At 44.2% G+C, this 14,296-nt stretch overlaps 1 protein-coding gene across 1 annotated transcript; it reads right to left on the bottom strand.

Moving 5' to 3' along the window:
- Positions 1 to 1,557: 1,557 nt before the first annotated feature.
- LOC112233277 (triosephosphate isomerase A-like) lies at positions 1,558 to 11,736 on the bottom strand. The gene is made up of 6 exons (XM_024400797.2): positions 11,491 to 11,736; positions 10,322 to 10,445; positions 5,570 to 5,787; positions 4,873 to 4,958; positions 2,491 to 2,578; positions 1,558 to 2,217 (listed from the first exon to the last, which is right to left on the bottom strand). The coding sequence occupies exons 1-6, from the start codon at positions 11,600 to 11,602 to the stop codon at positions 2,099 to 2,101; spliced, it is 747 nt and encodes a 248-aa protein (XP_024256565.1). The 5' UTR covers positions 11,603 to 11,736; the 3' UTR covers positions 1,558 to 2,098.
- Positions 11,737 to 14,296: the final 2,560 nt, after the last annotated feature.

Genomic DNA, 14,296 nt, shown 5'->3' on the forward strand with positions numbered 1-14,296 from the left:
GATCTGATTGGTCAAAAGATCAATTAGTTAAAATATCAGACTTGCGCTCTTTGCATTCTCTCAACCAGCTTCACCTGGAATGCTTTCCCAACAGTCTTGGAGTTTCCACATATGCTGAGCACTTGTTGGCTGCTTTTTTCACTTTGCAGTCCAACTCATCCCAATCGGGTTGAGGTCGGGTGATTGTGGAGGCCAGGTCATCCGATGCACCTTTCCATCACTCTCTCTTGGTCAAATAGCCCTTACACATGTGAGGTGTGTTGGGTCATTGTCCTGTTGAAAAACAAATGATAATCCCACTAAGTGCAAACCAGATGGGATGGCGTATCGCTGCAGAATGCTGTGGTAGCCATGCTGGTTAAGTGTGCCTTGAATTCTAAATAAATCAGTGTCACCAGCAAAGCACCTCCTCCATGCTTCACAGTTGGAACCACACATGCGGAGATCTGTTCACCTACTCCGCGTCTCGTGAAGACACATCGGTTGGAATCAAACATCTCAAATTTAGACTCATTAGACCAAAGGATAGATTTCCTTCGGTCTAATGTCCATCGCTCATGATTCTTGGCCCAATAAAGCCTTATTATTGGTGTCCTTTAGTAGTGGTTTCTTTGCAGCAATTCAACCATTAAGGCCTGATTCACACAACCTCCTCTGCACAAATGTTGAAATGTCTTACTTGAAATCTGTGAAGCATTTATTTGGTCTGCAATTTCTAAGGCTGGTAACTGTAAAGAACTTATCCTTTGCAGCAGGGTCTTCCTTTCCTGTGGCGGTCCTCATGAGCCTATTGCATCATAGCGCTTGGTTTTTGCACCTGCCCTTGAAGACACTTTCAAAGTTCTTAAATCTTCCAGATTGATTGCCCTTCTTGTCAAAGTCATGGACTGTTTTTCATTGCTTATTTGAGGTGTTCTTGCCATAATATGGACTTGATCTTTTACCAAATAGGGCAATCTACCTTGTCACAACACACATGATTGGCTCAAATGGATTGAGGAAAGAAATTCCACAAATGAATTTAAGGCACACCTGTTAATTCAAAGGCATTTCAGGTGACTACCTCATGAAGCTGGTTGAGAGAATGACAAGCATGTGCAAAGCTGTCTAAGGCAAAGGGTGGCTACTTTGAAGAATCTCAAATATTTTGATTTGTTTAACACTTTTGGTTACTAGATAGTTTTGATGTCTATTATTCTACAATATTAATAAAGAAAAACCATGAGGTGTCCAAACTTGACTATAACTTGTAACCGATTAAAAGCTGTGCATCGCTGCTAAATGAATAGGGAAAATACTGAAATCATTATGTTTAATGGAAAGAAGTGGAGGGTGCATACAATAAGTGATACTTGAAAAGGTTCTAATGAAGGCCATTGATTAAACTATAAACTTGATGTTTCAACTTAAGATTTTTTAAATCGTTGAGCCTTTTCAGTCATTTTGAAAAGTTATCCAGCCTGCTTTGGGTGGGTGGGTGGAGCCATATTTCTGCTAGAAACATGCAGTAACCGGAGACTTGCCGACTTTTAGAACCAACAGAAAGACAGACGCAACTTCACAGCAGACTAAACCATTTATTCAAGTGGTCTTCAGCCTTGTAGGTCTGTCTTGACAGTCATTTGCTGGAAAACATTACTGACATGATTCAACCAATAGGAGAGAAAGGAGGGACTAAACCAAGCGTGAGCATGACTGCTTCTAGTGACAATGGAACTTGTACAGTCACTAGCAATACACAAAGTACTGGTCCCCTTACAGTAATGACCACATATCCTATATGGAACATCATTAAGTGCAGTGCTTATTATATCAGGAATGTAAATTTTTAGAATGCATGTAGTTAGGATCTTCCATCCAAAGAGACATTCCATAATAAAAGTCCCACCCTCACACAGAATCCGTCAACCAATGGAGACTGACATGTATTATCAATGTGGGACTTTTACTGTGGCCGGCCCCTAAACTATAGTGCATTTCAAAATGAGTCAAATCATCCCTTGTTAACACAAGCAGGTCATTCATTGTCACACAGAAACTCGGGGAAGAGATGCAGTCACAGGACACTACTAGCAGCAGGTTAGGTTGCTCGTGCGCTCTAGGCACGTGCATTGATGATGTCAACAAACTCAGGCTTGAGGGAGGCTCCGCCCACCAGGAAGCCATCCACATCGTTTTGGGAGCCCAGCTCTTTGCAGTTGGCCCCCGTCACGGAGCCTGGAGAAGGGAGGGACTTTGGTAAAAACACTCAAGCGCGCACGTAATACATAAAATGATTGTATCAAAGGTTTAGGAGCACATTCATATTCTTCCAAAAGACTAAAATAATGTTACTCATGCTGTAAGCTCCATTTGATGTCAGTAATGTGTTTTTGACCCCCCCCCAACTATTCAGCCCAATACATATGTTTAGATTTCCATTAGAAACAGTGGCTCTGGGGATTTTCTCATTGCTATTAGCAGCCTGAGTTCAGTGTGGTCCCTACTGACCTCCATAGATAATGCGGACGGAGTCGGCCACGGCCTCAGAGACGTTGACCCTCATCCACTCCCTCAGCTTCTCATGCACCTCCTGGGCCTGGGGAGAGACAAGTTCACACATAGTGTCTTGTACAGCCAACTTTGTGGGGACACACAATTAGTTCCACTAACCCATACTCTTTCCCTAATTCTAACCTTAACCCTAAACTCCCTAGAAATCACACTTGACCTTGTGGGGACAAAAAAAAAAAAAAAATCCCCAGTTGGTCAAATTTGTTTGATTTTAATTAAAAATGGTCAAAAATAAACAAATAGCTTCCTAGCAAGAGCAATTTCAAGCAGTTTTGCTAGGACTGTCTGGGAGATGTCCGAGTGGGGAGGGAAAAACTGAAAACTAGCCGTTATTGGCAGGGAGGTTTAGAACTCACTCTCTATCACCTAGTCCATCATCCATCACCTAGTCCATCACCTAGTCCATCACCTAGTCCATCACCTAGTCCATCACCTAGTCCATCACCTAGTCCATCACCTAGTCCATCACCTAGTCCATCACCTAATTTACCACCTGGTGATGTCACCAGGCAGGCCAAAACTCCATCCCACCAAGGGCTGAAATTTCAAACCACTTACACAAAAAGGGCATTATCATTTTCACAGTATAATTCCAACCTCCATCTGGAAATGTATATAAAAACACAGGAAAAAATATATATACTTTTTTTTAAATCACATTTGACTGCACTGGGCCTTCAAATAAATAAAACAGAAAATACACTCTTGCAGCAGAAACAAACTAGTGCTTAATATAACCACATTTAGCATAAACCACTAAGCTGTTTCTAACAATACAAAAAAAAAACTGAAACAATGGAACTATCGTTGAAGATTTACTTAAAAACATAGTGAGCTACAAAACCATTGGCACAGAAATGTTGTTTTGGCTCTGTACTCCAGGAATTTTGATTTGAAATCAATGACAATGAAGTTAAAGTGCAGATTGTCAGCTTTAATTTGAGGGTGATTTCAACCACAGGTGAACCGTTTAGAAATTACAGCACTTTTTGTACATGGTGCCCCATTTTAGGGGACCAAAAGTATTGGGCCAAATTCACTTAAGTGTATTAAAGTAGTCAAAAGTTAAGTATTTATTTCCATATTCATAGCATGCGTTGACTACAAATTTGTTGGATGCATTTGCTGTTTGTTTTGGTTGTGTTTCAGGTTATTTCATTCCCAATAGATATGAATGGTAAGTAATGTATTGTCATTTTGGAGTCACTTATTGTAAATAAGTATAGAATGTTTATAAATACCTGTATATTCATGTGGATTCTACCATGATTACGTATAGTCCTGAATAAATCTTGAATGAGGAGTGAGAAAGTTAGACGCACAAATACCATAGCATATCTTGGGGGGGGGTATGATATTTGTGCGTCTAACTTTCTCAGTCATTCACATAGAATTCCCCCCCATTGCTCCATAGTCAAATGGCGGCGAGCTTTACATCACTCCAGCCGATGCCTGGCATTACACATGGTGAGATTGCATGGCTGGCTGCTCGATTTTATACACCTGTCAGCAACATCTGTGGCTGGAAATCGCCAAATCCACTGATTTGAAGGGGTGTCCACCAGTGGAGGCTGCTGAGGGGAGGACCACTCATAGTAGATGGCTAGAATGGAGTCAATCGAGTGGTATCAACCACATGGAAACCACGTGTTTGATGTGTCTGATACCACTCCATTCCAGACATTATTCCATTCCATTCCGTCCTCCCTCAGCAGCCTCCACTGGTGTCCACATACTTGTGTACATCCAACAAGTTTCTAGAGTCACAAGCTTGATACAAATCATTGTGCGCTAGGAATATGGGACTAAATACAAAAAAAAAAAGTTTGACTCATAACACACAAGTGAATTTGGGGGGGGACGACACTACCTACAAAAAGTGTCAATTTCTAAACGGTCACATATGGATGAAAATACCCTCAAGCTAAAGCTGACAGTCTGCACTTTAACCTCAGTCATTGTAGCATCTCCCTAACAACAATGATAACAGTTTGTGTGAATGCAGTGGACTGTGAGCCCAGCATGCACAGTGCTCGTTTCTAGTGAGCGTACTGCAGGCCTAAACATGCGGTGGTCTATAAAGATTGGATGGAAGTGGGCCATCCCGAGAAGCCAACGGGTGCCTTTCACGTAACAGAATCCCGCTCACTGCAGTCATGTACAGACAACTCGTGCTAACTTTAAAAAAAAATGAAATGCATGCAATTAAGAAAACCAATATCCATTTCCCACAGATCTGTGTGTAACTTACAAAAAATATAGTAAAGTATGCATGTTGTAGGTAAGTAAATATTGTTATGAAACAGCGATGAGTCGTACCTGTTCGGGTGAGGCTGTCTTGCCAGTACCGATGGCCCACACCGGCTCGTAAGCCAGCACCACTTTGCTCCAGTCCTTCACGTTGTCTACAACAACAACTTTACATCAATATAATGGACGGCACTGTATGTAGATCATGATAAGTTGTGTTTGGCCTACCACTAATTGCCTTAAGATGTATAATACAACATGTGGTACTTAAGACTAATGGAATGGACCCCAGAGTTAGTTATTTTAGGTCTCAAGCAAAGTTCTGAGAAAGTGTGATGTCATTGTTTGTTGAATATGTATGTAAATCGTAAGTTGTCTAATGTTTTTGTCCAAAAAAATTAGAAAAAAAGTAACATTTTCAACTTAAACCAAAATGGCTCAAATATTTTTGGAAGGAGTGCAACAGAACAGGTCGAATATATAAAACGAAGATTTCATGGCCATTTTTAGTCAACTTTCCCAAAGAGTTATTCAGGAGAGAAAATAAAGGATCTAAATGTTTACACTGGTCATTTAGCAGAGACTCTTATCCAAAGCAACTTACAGTAGTGGGTGCATACATTTTCCTACTGGTCCCCTGTGGGAGTCGAACCACAACCCTGGTGTTGCAAGGGTTCAACGCTTGCATGATGAGAACGCTTTAGATGAGAAGACTAATACATTCCTGTGATACACAGCGAACATGGGGTTTGAACCTAGCGGTTACCTGCAATGGCCTGGGTCTGGGCGTACACCACCTCCTCTGTGGTTCCAGCCTCTCTCTCCTCCAGCTTCTCTCCGATGCAGGCGATCACCCCCAGGCCACTCTCCAGGGCGTGGGCCACCTTCTGACCAATCAGCTCGTCACTCTCCCCGAACACGTGGCGCCTCTCCGAGTGGCCCAGAATCACCCACTCCACACCACAGTCCTTGATCATCACAGGGCTGAGGGAGAGAGAAAGAGGGAGAGGGATTAGCAATACATCCACTAAATAGTAGATTTAATTGAAAATGGAAATATTTTTAGTCAGATTATTCTGTCATTTCTCACAGAACCTTCATTAGGAGGAAAGATGTTAAAAATCATTTTTATATTTGTATCAAACTTCCAGAGTGGGCTCTGCTAATTCTGAAGGTATGATACATTTTATGAGCACCACCAACTCAGTGAATGGGAAAATGGATTCAAAGGGTATCTGGATAACCAGCCAAATAGGAAAGTAGCCAGCCAGGCCTCCCCGGCCACAACCTATATTTCGGTGGCATCTGGTAGAGTCTAATGTCTTGATTCCACCCGAAATACACAGCAAAATTATGACCGTACGTACATACCCCAACCAAAAGCCATGGATTACAGGCAGCATCCGCACTGAGCTAAAGGCTAGAGCTGCCACTTTCAAGGAACTGGACTCTAACCCGGAAGCTTATAAGAAATCCTGCTATGTCCTCTGATGAACCATCAAACAGGCAAAGCATCACAGGACTAAGACCGAATAGTACTATAACGGCTCTGACGCTCGTCGGATGTGGCAGGGCTTGCAAACCATTAGACTACAAGGGGAAGCACAGCCGAGAGCTGCCCAGTGACACGAGCCTACCAGACGTGCTAAACTACTTCTATGCTCGCGCCGAGGCAAATAACACTAAAACATGCATGAGAGCACCAGCTGTTACGAAAGACTGATCATGCTCTCCGCAGCCGATGTGAGTAAGCCCTTTAAGACAGATCAACAGTCACAAGGCTGCAGGGCCGGACCAATTATCAGGACTGGTACTGCGAGCATGAACTGACCAACTGGCAAGTGTCTCCACTGACATTTTCAACCTCTCCCTGTCCGAGTCTGTAATTCCAACATGTTTTAAGCAGACCACCATAGTCCCTGTGCCCAAGAACACTAAGGTAACCTGCCTAAGCGACTACCAACCTGTAGCACTCACGTCTGTAGCTATGAAGTGCCTTGAAAGGCTGGTCATGGCTCACATACCAGAAACCCTAGACCCACTCCAATTTGCATACCACACCAACACAGATGATGCACACTCCATTGAACTCCACACTTCCCTTTCGCACCTGGACAAAAAAGGAACACCTATGTGAGAATGCTATTCAATGACTACAGCTCAGCGTTCAACACCAGAGCGCTCAAAGCTCATCAATAAGATAAGGACCCTGGGACTAAACACCTCCCTCTGCAACTGGATCCTGGACTTCCTGACGGGCTGCCCCCAGGTGGCAAGGGTAGGTAACAAAACATCCACCACGCTGATTCTCAACACAGGGGCCCGTGCTCAGTCCTCCTCTATGCCCTGTTCACTCATGACTGCACTGCCAGGCACAACTCCAACACCATCATTACATTTGCAGATAAGTGGTAGGCCTGATCACCGACAACAATGAGACAGCCTATAGGAAGGAGGTCAGAGACCTGGCCGTGTGGTGCCAGGACAACAACCTCTCCCTCAACGTGATCAAGACAAACGAGATGATTGTGGACTATAGGAAAAAGCGGACCGAGCACGCCCCATTCTCATCGACGGGGCTGCAGTGGAGCAGGTTGAGTGTGTCAAGTTCCTTGGTGTCCACGTCACCAACAAACTAACATGGTCCAAGCACACCAAGACAGTCATGAGGGCACGACAAAACCTCAGGAGATTGAAAAGATTTGGCATGGGTCCTCAGATCCTCAAAAGGTTCTTCAGCTGCACCATGAAGCGCATCCTGACTGGTTGCACCACTGCCTGGTATGGCAACTGCTCGGCCTCTGACCGTAAGGCACTACAGAGTGGGGGCTAAGATTCCTGGGGCTAAGATTCCTGCCATCCAGGACCTCTACACCAGGCGGTGTCAGAGGAAGGCCCTAAAAATTGTGAAAGACTCCTGCCACCCTAGTCATAGACTGTTCTCTCTGCTACCGCATGGCAAGCAGTATCGGAGCGCCAAGTCTTGGTTCAAGAGGCTTCTACCCCCAAGCCATAAGACTCCTGAACATCTAGTCAAACAGCTACCCAGACTATTTGCAGTGCACCCCTCACCCTCTCTTTACACCACTGCTACTCTGTCATCAATGCATAGTCACCTTAATAGCACTACCTACATGTACATACTACCGCAAACAGGTTCCCCCGCACATTGATTTTGTATCAGTACCCCCAGTATAGTCTTGCTGTTATTTCACTGCTGCTCTTTAATACTTGTTACTTTTATCACTTATTCTTATCTGTATTTTTTAAACTGCATTGTTGGTTAGGGGCTCGTAAGTAAGCATTTCACTGTAAGGTCTACACCCGTTGTATTCAGCACAGGGTGACTAATACAATTTGATTTGAATACTTATTAAAATTTACCTCCCAAATTGTTAAAATGACTTTACAATTTAAATGACTGAAATTGTTTGAAGAATTCAGTGTATTGTTAGTTGTTTTGGATATCGTCTAGTCCTAGGCCTACACTGAGTGTATAAAACATGATGTCAAATCCACTTCAAATCAGTGTAGATCAAGGGAAGGAGACAGGTTAAATAAGGAATTTTTAAGCCTTGAGAAAATTGAGACTGCCATTCAGAGGGTGAATAGGCAAGACAAAATATTTAAGTGCTTTTGAACAGGGTATGGTAGTAGGTGCACCAGTTTGTCTCAAGAACTGCAACGTTGATGGGGTTTTCCACACTCAGTTTCCCCATGTGTAACAACCAAAGGACATCCAGCCAACTTGACACAACTGTGGGAAGCATCCCTGTGGAACGCTTTCAACACCTTGTAGAGTTCATGCTCGACAAATTGATGGTGCTCTGAGGGCAAAAGGGGGGACAACATTAGGAAGGTGTTCTTAATGTTTTGTACACTCAGTGTATAAGATCAGGACTATGTTCTATGTGAAAGAACATTAATTAAACTCGTCTTCTTTAGAGATTAAAGTAATTCAGTTTTACTGCAAGATATAAACTGCCACGATGTTTGTTCAAATTGCTCATTTTATTTTTTTTAAAATAGCCCACATCTTCAAAAAAATAAATCGAAGTTGACTACTATATGAAAGTCAAAAGAAAATAAATTAATGTGCCAGAAAACAAAAGGCTAAGTGGATTTTGACTCATCTTTACAACTTATGTTAAAAACATGGGACATGCGAATTCAGGGCTCTAAGCTGACATTTTGTACAAGGAGCACAATAAGCAGCACACAAAACTGCAGCAGTATAATGAAAGTATTTGAGAAAGCGTTATGATAAGAAAGACTAAAAGTTATTAGGATTGTTCCATGCTCAATAAAGTACAAATGTACACGCAAATATTTTAGTCACATGGGTGCAAGTGTACACCCGCAGCCCGCAATTCGGGGCAGGAATGATCCCCCTCGAGCAACCCATTGGTTCTTTCAAGCCTGCTGTGTACTGGATAAAACAGTGCCTGACAGCTGGACGAAGGACAGTCTACTGGTTGTCCCGCCTAACGCTGGAACACCATGCGGGAGGCTGGGGCGACAGTGTGCTAGCAAGCTAGTTCTCCAGCTAGAACAGTGTCACCCCTCCTGCACATGGACAGGTCTACTAGTCAACCCCGCTAGCACAGCAGCTAACGTTCGTTAGCGACAGTGTTGCTCCAGTGTACCGGACTAGCTGGCTCCGCTAGTGCAGAGTCCTTGGCTCCCGCCTGCCAAACACCTGCCGTCGTTAACAGAACTGGGGGAAACAGTGTCCGACAGGCAGGGGCTGTCTACCAGTGTACGGCTAGCTAGTTACCATTCACATCCTCTTCTGTGGGGTTTATTGGTGGCTGGCATCCAACGTTATTGTGCATTAACGTCACCTACTGTACTAGAGCGCCCCGCCTCCCCCAACTTAAAAATGTACCAATAGAAGTATAAAGAGGAGTTCCTGCAGATGTAGGAATACCCACATTCAGGAACGCCATGTTCAACAATGGTGGGATTCACATGTCTGAGAGATGATATTCTCCGAAATTCCTTTGCTAGCAGCAGTTGAGCAAACTCAAATCTGAACAACCTGGTGTAGTCGGCTGTTCATCCGAGTCTAGTGGAAAACCACTTGGTGGTGAATGGTTTATGACCTGTAATATTACATTTCTATGTATATAATGTGTCAAATCACAGCCCACTGACATTTGACGTGTTTGAATGGTATATTGTTAAACAATGTCTAAAAATAAACGAGGTAAAAAAAAGGGTCATTTTGAGATTTAATTCAGAATCTAGACATGCTACATATTTGAGAACACTAAAGAGTATGACACCAAGATGTCCGTATTATGTACAGTTCACAGACCATAGGCCTAAAAAGGGCCTAACATTACCAATTTCATCTTTTTTTCCCCAAAAATGGTTTGATACACAAATGTAAAAAAGCATGTTAAACATCCATCCTTCCAATGAAGTTCTTAAATCACCCAATAAGGAGTCCATCTTAAACCAGTTCACAGATTCCGTCTCAAGGTGGAAGACGTGTCGTCATATGGAGCCTTACCTGATCTCGCCTGTGAAGGCCCCCTTGGCAACTTTGTAGCAGTTCTGTGCAGCAACGCCCATCCTGGCATCCAGGTTCGAGCGGGCAAAGTCAAGGTAGACGGTGGGAGCACCACACACCACCTCTGTGAGTATAAGAGAGGGAGGTAGAGAGAAGAGACAAGAGGGAGACAGTAGGACTTTAAAGCATCCTCATGCTTCCCATCTGAAATATATGGCACAAGAGACCTGCCTGATTCACACCTGTCCGAGTGGACTAATCCATTGAGAAGGCCACAGAGATGGTACACCAGTAGTTCATTGACCATCATTTCTAATCAATGTTTGTTTGGTTACAGTAATTTCTGTTAATGCATTCAATATATTACTGCAGTCTTACTGTTTTCATTGTGGGAGTGGACGCGTTGTTTACAGAGCCCACAACCTAGGCTAAACTTGCAAGGAAAAAAAGTTTCATTCAATTGAACAGTTGTCAATATAGTTTGGCACGCTATTGTCAATCTTGAGTAAGGACACGCACCTGATAACGCATATAACTAAGCCTAGACTACCTGGACTGCACGCAAATGTAGGCTTATAAAATATGCCCATTTGGGGATCAGTTGGTGAATTAAGACAATCTGAAATTCTGTGGAGCGTCTCAAGTCTGTTTTCACATTCATTGAGAATGACAGTTCCTCAACGTAGCTGATTTGAAATACCTTTTCAGCGCTATCCCTTTCGATAACCAAAACGGATGAGCAGGCTTATTACTGGGAATTTAAAGCCCAGGTCTCATCAATGCACACAGATGTTATGGGAAACTATGCTGAGTTCAATGAGCATAGCTCTCACTAACAGAAGTTCAAATTTAAAATGGTTGAGGTAACGACTAAAACGTAGGGTTAGGCATAGGTTAGGGTAAGGGCGTCCCAAGGATTCCACATAGCGGTCAAAAGATACGTCACGTGACTTCAATGTCATGGTGTTAGTCTCGTGTCGTTTGACGCAATCATCAGCATCATTCTTCTGTTTAGTGATTAATTTTTTTTTTTTTTTTTAAATACTAGTTTCATGTTAACATGTGTGTGTGTGTGTATATATGTATTGGTATCAATAAGAATGTAGTGTCAACGTATTAGGGCACATTTTAGACTGAAGATATTGAGACAAAAATCGAATGCCGGTTACCGGTTTCATCGTTGAGGCTTGCAGTGTTCAGGGTCGTTATAAGGTCGCCCAGGCTCTTCTTGTCACCGTTCATCTTCCAGTTTCCTCCTACGAAAAATTTTCTAGAAGACATTATGGCTGGGCGTTAGACGATACCGGAAAACCGACGACACGGTCCTAGGATGTGATGCGCTCGCAACAAACAGTGGGTAGCAGAAGCAGTCTTCTCCCCGTTTTTCTTTAAGCTTCTTCTTCTTCGGTGGGGTTTAACGGCAGTTGGCAACCAATATAATGTTACATTACCGCCACCAACTGGACCGGAGAACAAATCCATTCTACTTTGTGATAGAAAAAAATGAATTACACTGCCAACCACTGTATTAACCCTACACTCATAAAAAGACACTTCCCCCATTCCACTAATTTAACCCTATCGAATCCTTTACCAGGCCAATGGCCTGGGAGGAGGGGACAATACCATTCAACACCCCCTGTAACACTTCACATTAAAATCTCCTAATTCCAAGTACTTCTCTGCAGCTGCCACCACAACACCTGTTTTCTGTGACTTACGTTCCATACCTGCTGTACAGTTGATAACCATAGCAATGAACACTAAAAAGACAACCTTACTGAAGCACATTTCATTTGTAGGCCTATTACTCTGTACTGGCAACATTTTGCAACTCACCGGGAGCCTCTTAGGATCCCTCACCATTGACCCATCTTCTTCAATTTTCTTCACTGCCGCAGCATCTGACACCTTTTCCCCACAACTTTCACCCTGGCAACCTCAACCTGCGTCTCTCGCACCAGACACTTCTGATCCCCAGCAACATGGGCATCCCTACAGTTTACTCACACACACACACACACACACACACACACACACACACACACACACACACACACACACACACACACACACACACACACACACACACACACACACACACACACACACACACACACACACACACACACACACACACACACACACCACCTTTTATCTAATCTACCACCCCTTTGGCAGGTAGCCTAGTGGTTAGAGCATTGGGCTAGTAACCAAAAGGTTGCTGGATTGAATCCCAGAGCTGCGAAGGTAAAAATCTGACGTTCTTCCCCTGAGCAAGGCAGTTAATCCACTGTTCCCTGGGCGCTGAAGACGTGGATGTCGATTAAGGCAGCCCCCTGCACCTCTCTGATTCAGAGGGGTTGGATTAAATGCGGAAGACACATTTCAGTTGAAGCCATTCAGTTGTACAACTTTCCCTTTCCCATTTGACTCTTACGACAATAGTGAGGGGATTCAATTAAGCTGCCCCGGGTTGAACCGGACTATGGCCCATTATGTGACCGGGCGAAGCCAGTGAAGGAGGTGTGCCATGCTCAAATCAACCGGTAATCTGCATCCCCTGGTCATATTGTCAACAATGCAGCATGGTGTGAATCATTCAGAAACAGAAAGTTCCTCTGTCCAGTGTCTGTTCTTCTGCCCATCTTAATCTTTTCTTTTTATTGCCAGGTCTGAGATATGGCTTTTTCTTTGCAACTCTTTGCCTAGAAGGTCAGCATCCCGGGGTCGCCTCTTCACTGCTGACGTTGTGTTTTGCGGGTACTATTTAATGAAGCTGTCAGTTGAGGACTTGTGAGGCGTCTGTTTCTCAAACTAGACACTGTAATGTACTTGTCCTCTTGCTCAGTTGTGCCCTGGGGCCTCCCACTCCTCTTTCTATCCTGGTTAGAGACAGTTTGCGCTGTTCTGTGAAGGGAGTAGTACACAGTGTTGTACCGGATCTTCAGTTTCTTGGCAATTTCTCGCATGGAATAGCCTTAATTTCTCAGAACAAGAATAGACTGATGAGTTTCAGAAGAAAGGTCTTTGTTTCTGGCCATTTTCAGCCTGTAATCGAACCCACAAATGCTAATGCTCCAGATACTTAACTAATACCTATGTGAGAATGCTGTTCATCGACTACAGCTTGGCATTTAACACCATAGTGCCCTCCAAGCTCGTCATCAAGCTCGAGACCCTGGGTCTCGACCCCGCCCTGTGCAACTGGGTACTGGACTTCCTGACGGGCCGCCCCCAGGTGGTGAGGGTAGGCAACAACATTTCCACCCCGCTGATCCTCAACACTGGGGCCCCACAAGGGTGCGTTCTGAGCCCTCTCCTGTACTCCCTGTTCACCCACGACTGCGTGGCCACGCACGCCTCCAACTCAATCATCAAGTTTGCGGACGACACAACAGTGGTAGGCTTGATTACCAACAACGACGAGACGGCCTACAGGGAGGAGGTGAGGGCCCTCGGAGTGTGGTGTCAGGAAAATAACCTCACACTCAACGTCAACAAAACTAAGGAGATGATTGTGGACTTCAGGAAACAGCAGAGGGAACACCCCCCTATCCACATTGATGGAACAGTAGTGGAGAGGGTAGTAAGTTTTAAGTTCCTCAGTGTACACATCACAGACAAACTGAATTGGTCCACCCACACAGACAGCATCGTGAAGAAGGCGCAGCAGCGCCTCTTCAACCTCAGGAGGCTGAAGAAATTCGGCTTGTCACCAAAAGCACTCACAAACTTCTACAGATGCACAATCGAGAGCATCCTGTCGGGCTGTATCACCGCCTGGTACGGCAACTGCTCCGCCCACAACCGTAAGGCTCTCCAGAGGGTAGTGAGGTCTGCACAACGCATCACCGGGGGCAAACTACCTGCCCTCCAGGACACCTACACCACCCGATGTCACAGGAAGGCCATAAAGATCTTCAAGGACAACAACCACCCGAGCCACTGCCTGTTCACCCCGCTATCATCCAG

This window comes from Oncorhynchus tshawytscha, linkage group LG31, assembly GCF_018296145.1.
Source record: "Oncorhynchus tshawytscha isolate Ot180627B linkage group LG31, Otsh_v2.0, whole genome shotgun sequence".
Classification (NCBI taxonomy): Eukaryota; Metazoa; Chordata; class Actinopteri; order Salmoniformes; family Salmonidae; genus Oncorhynchus; species Oncorhynchus tshawytscha.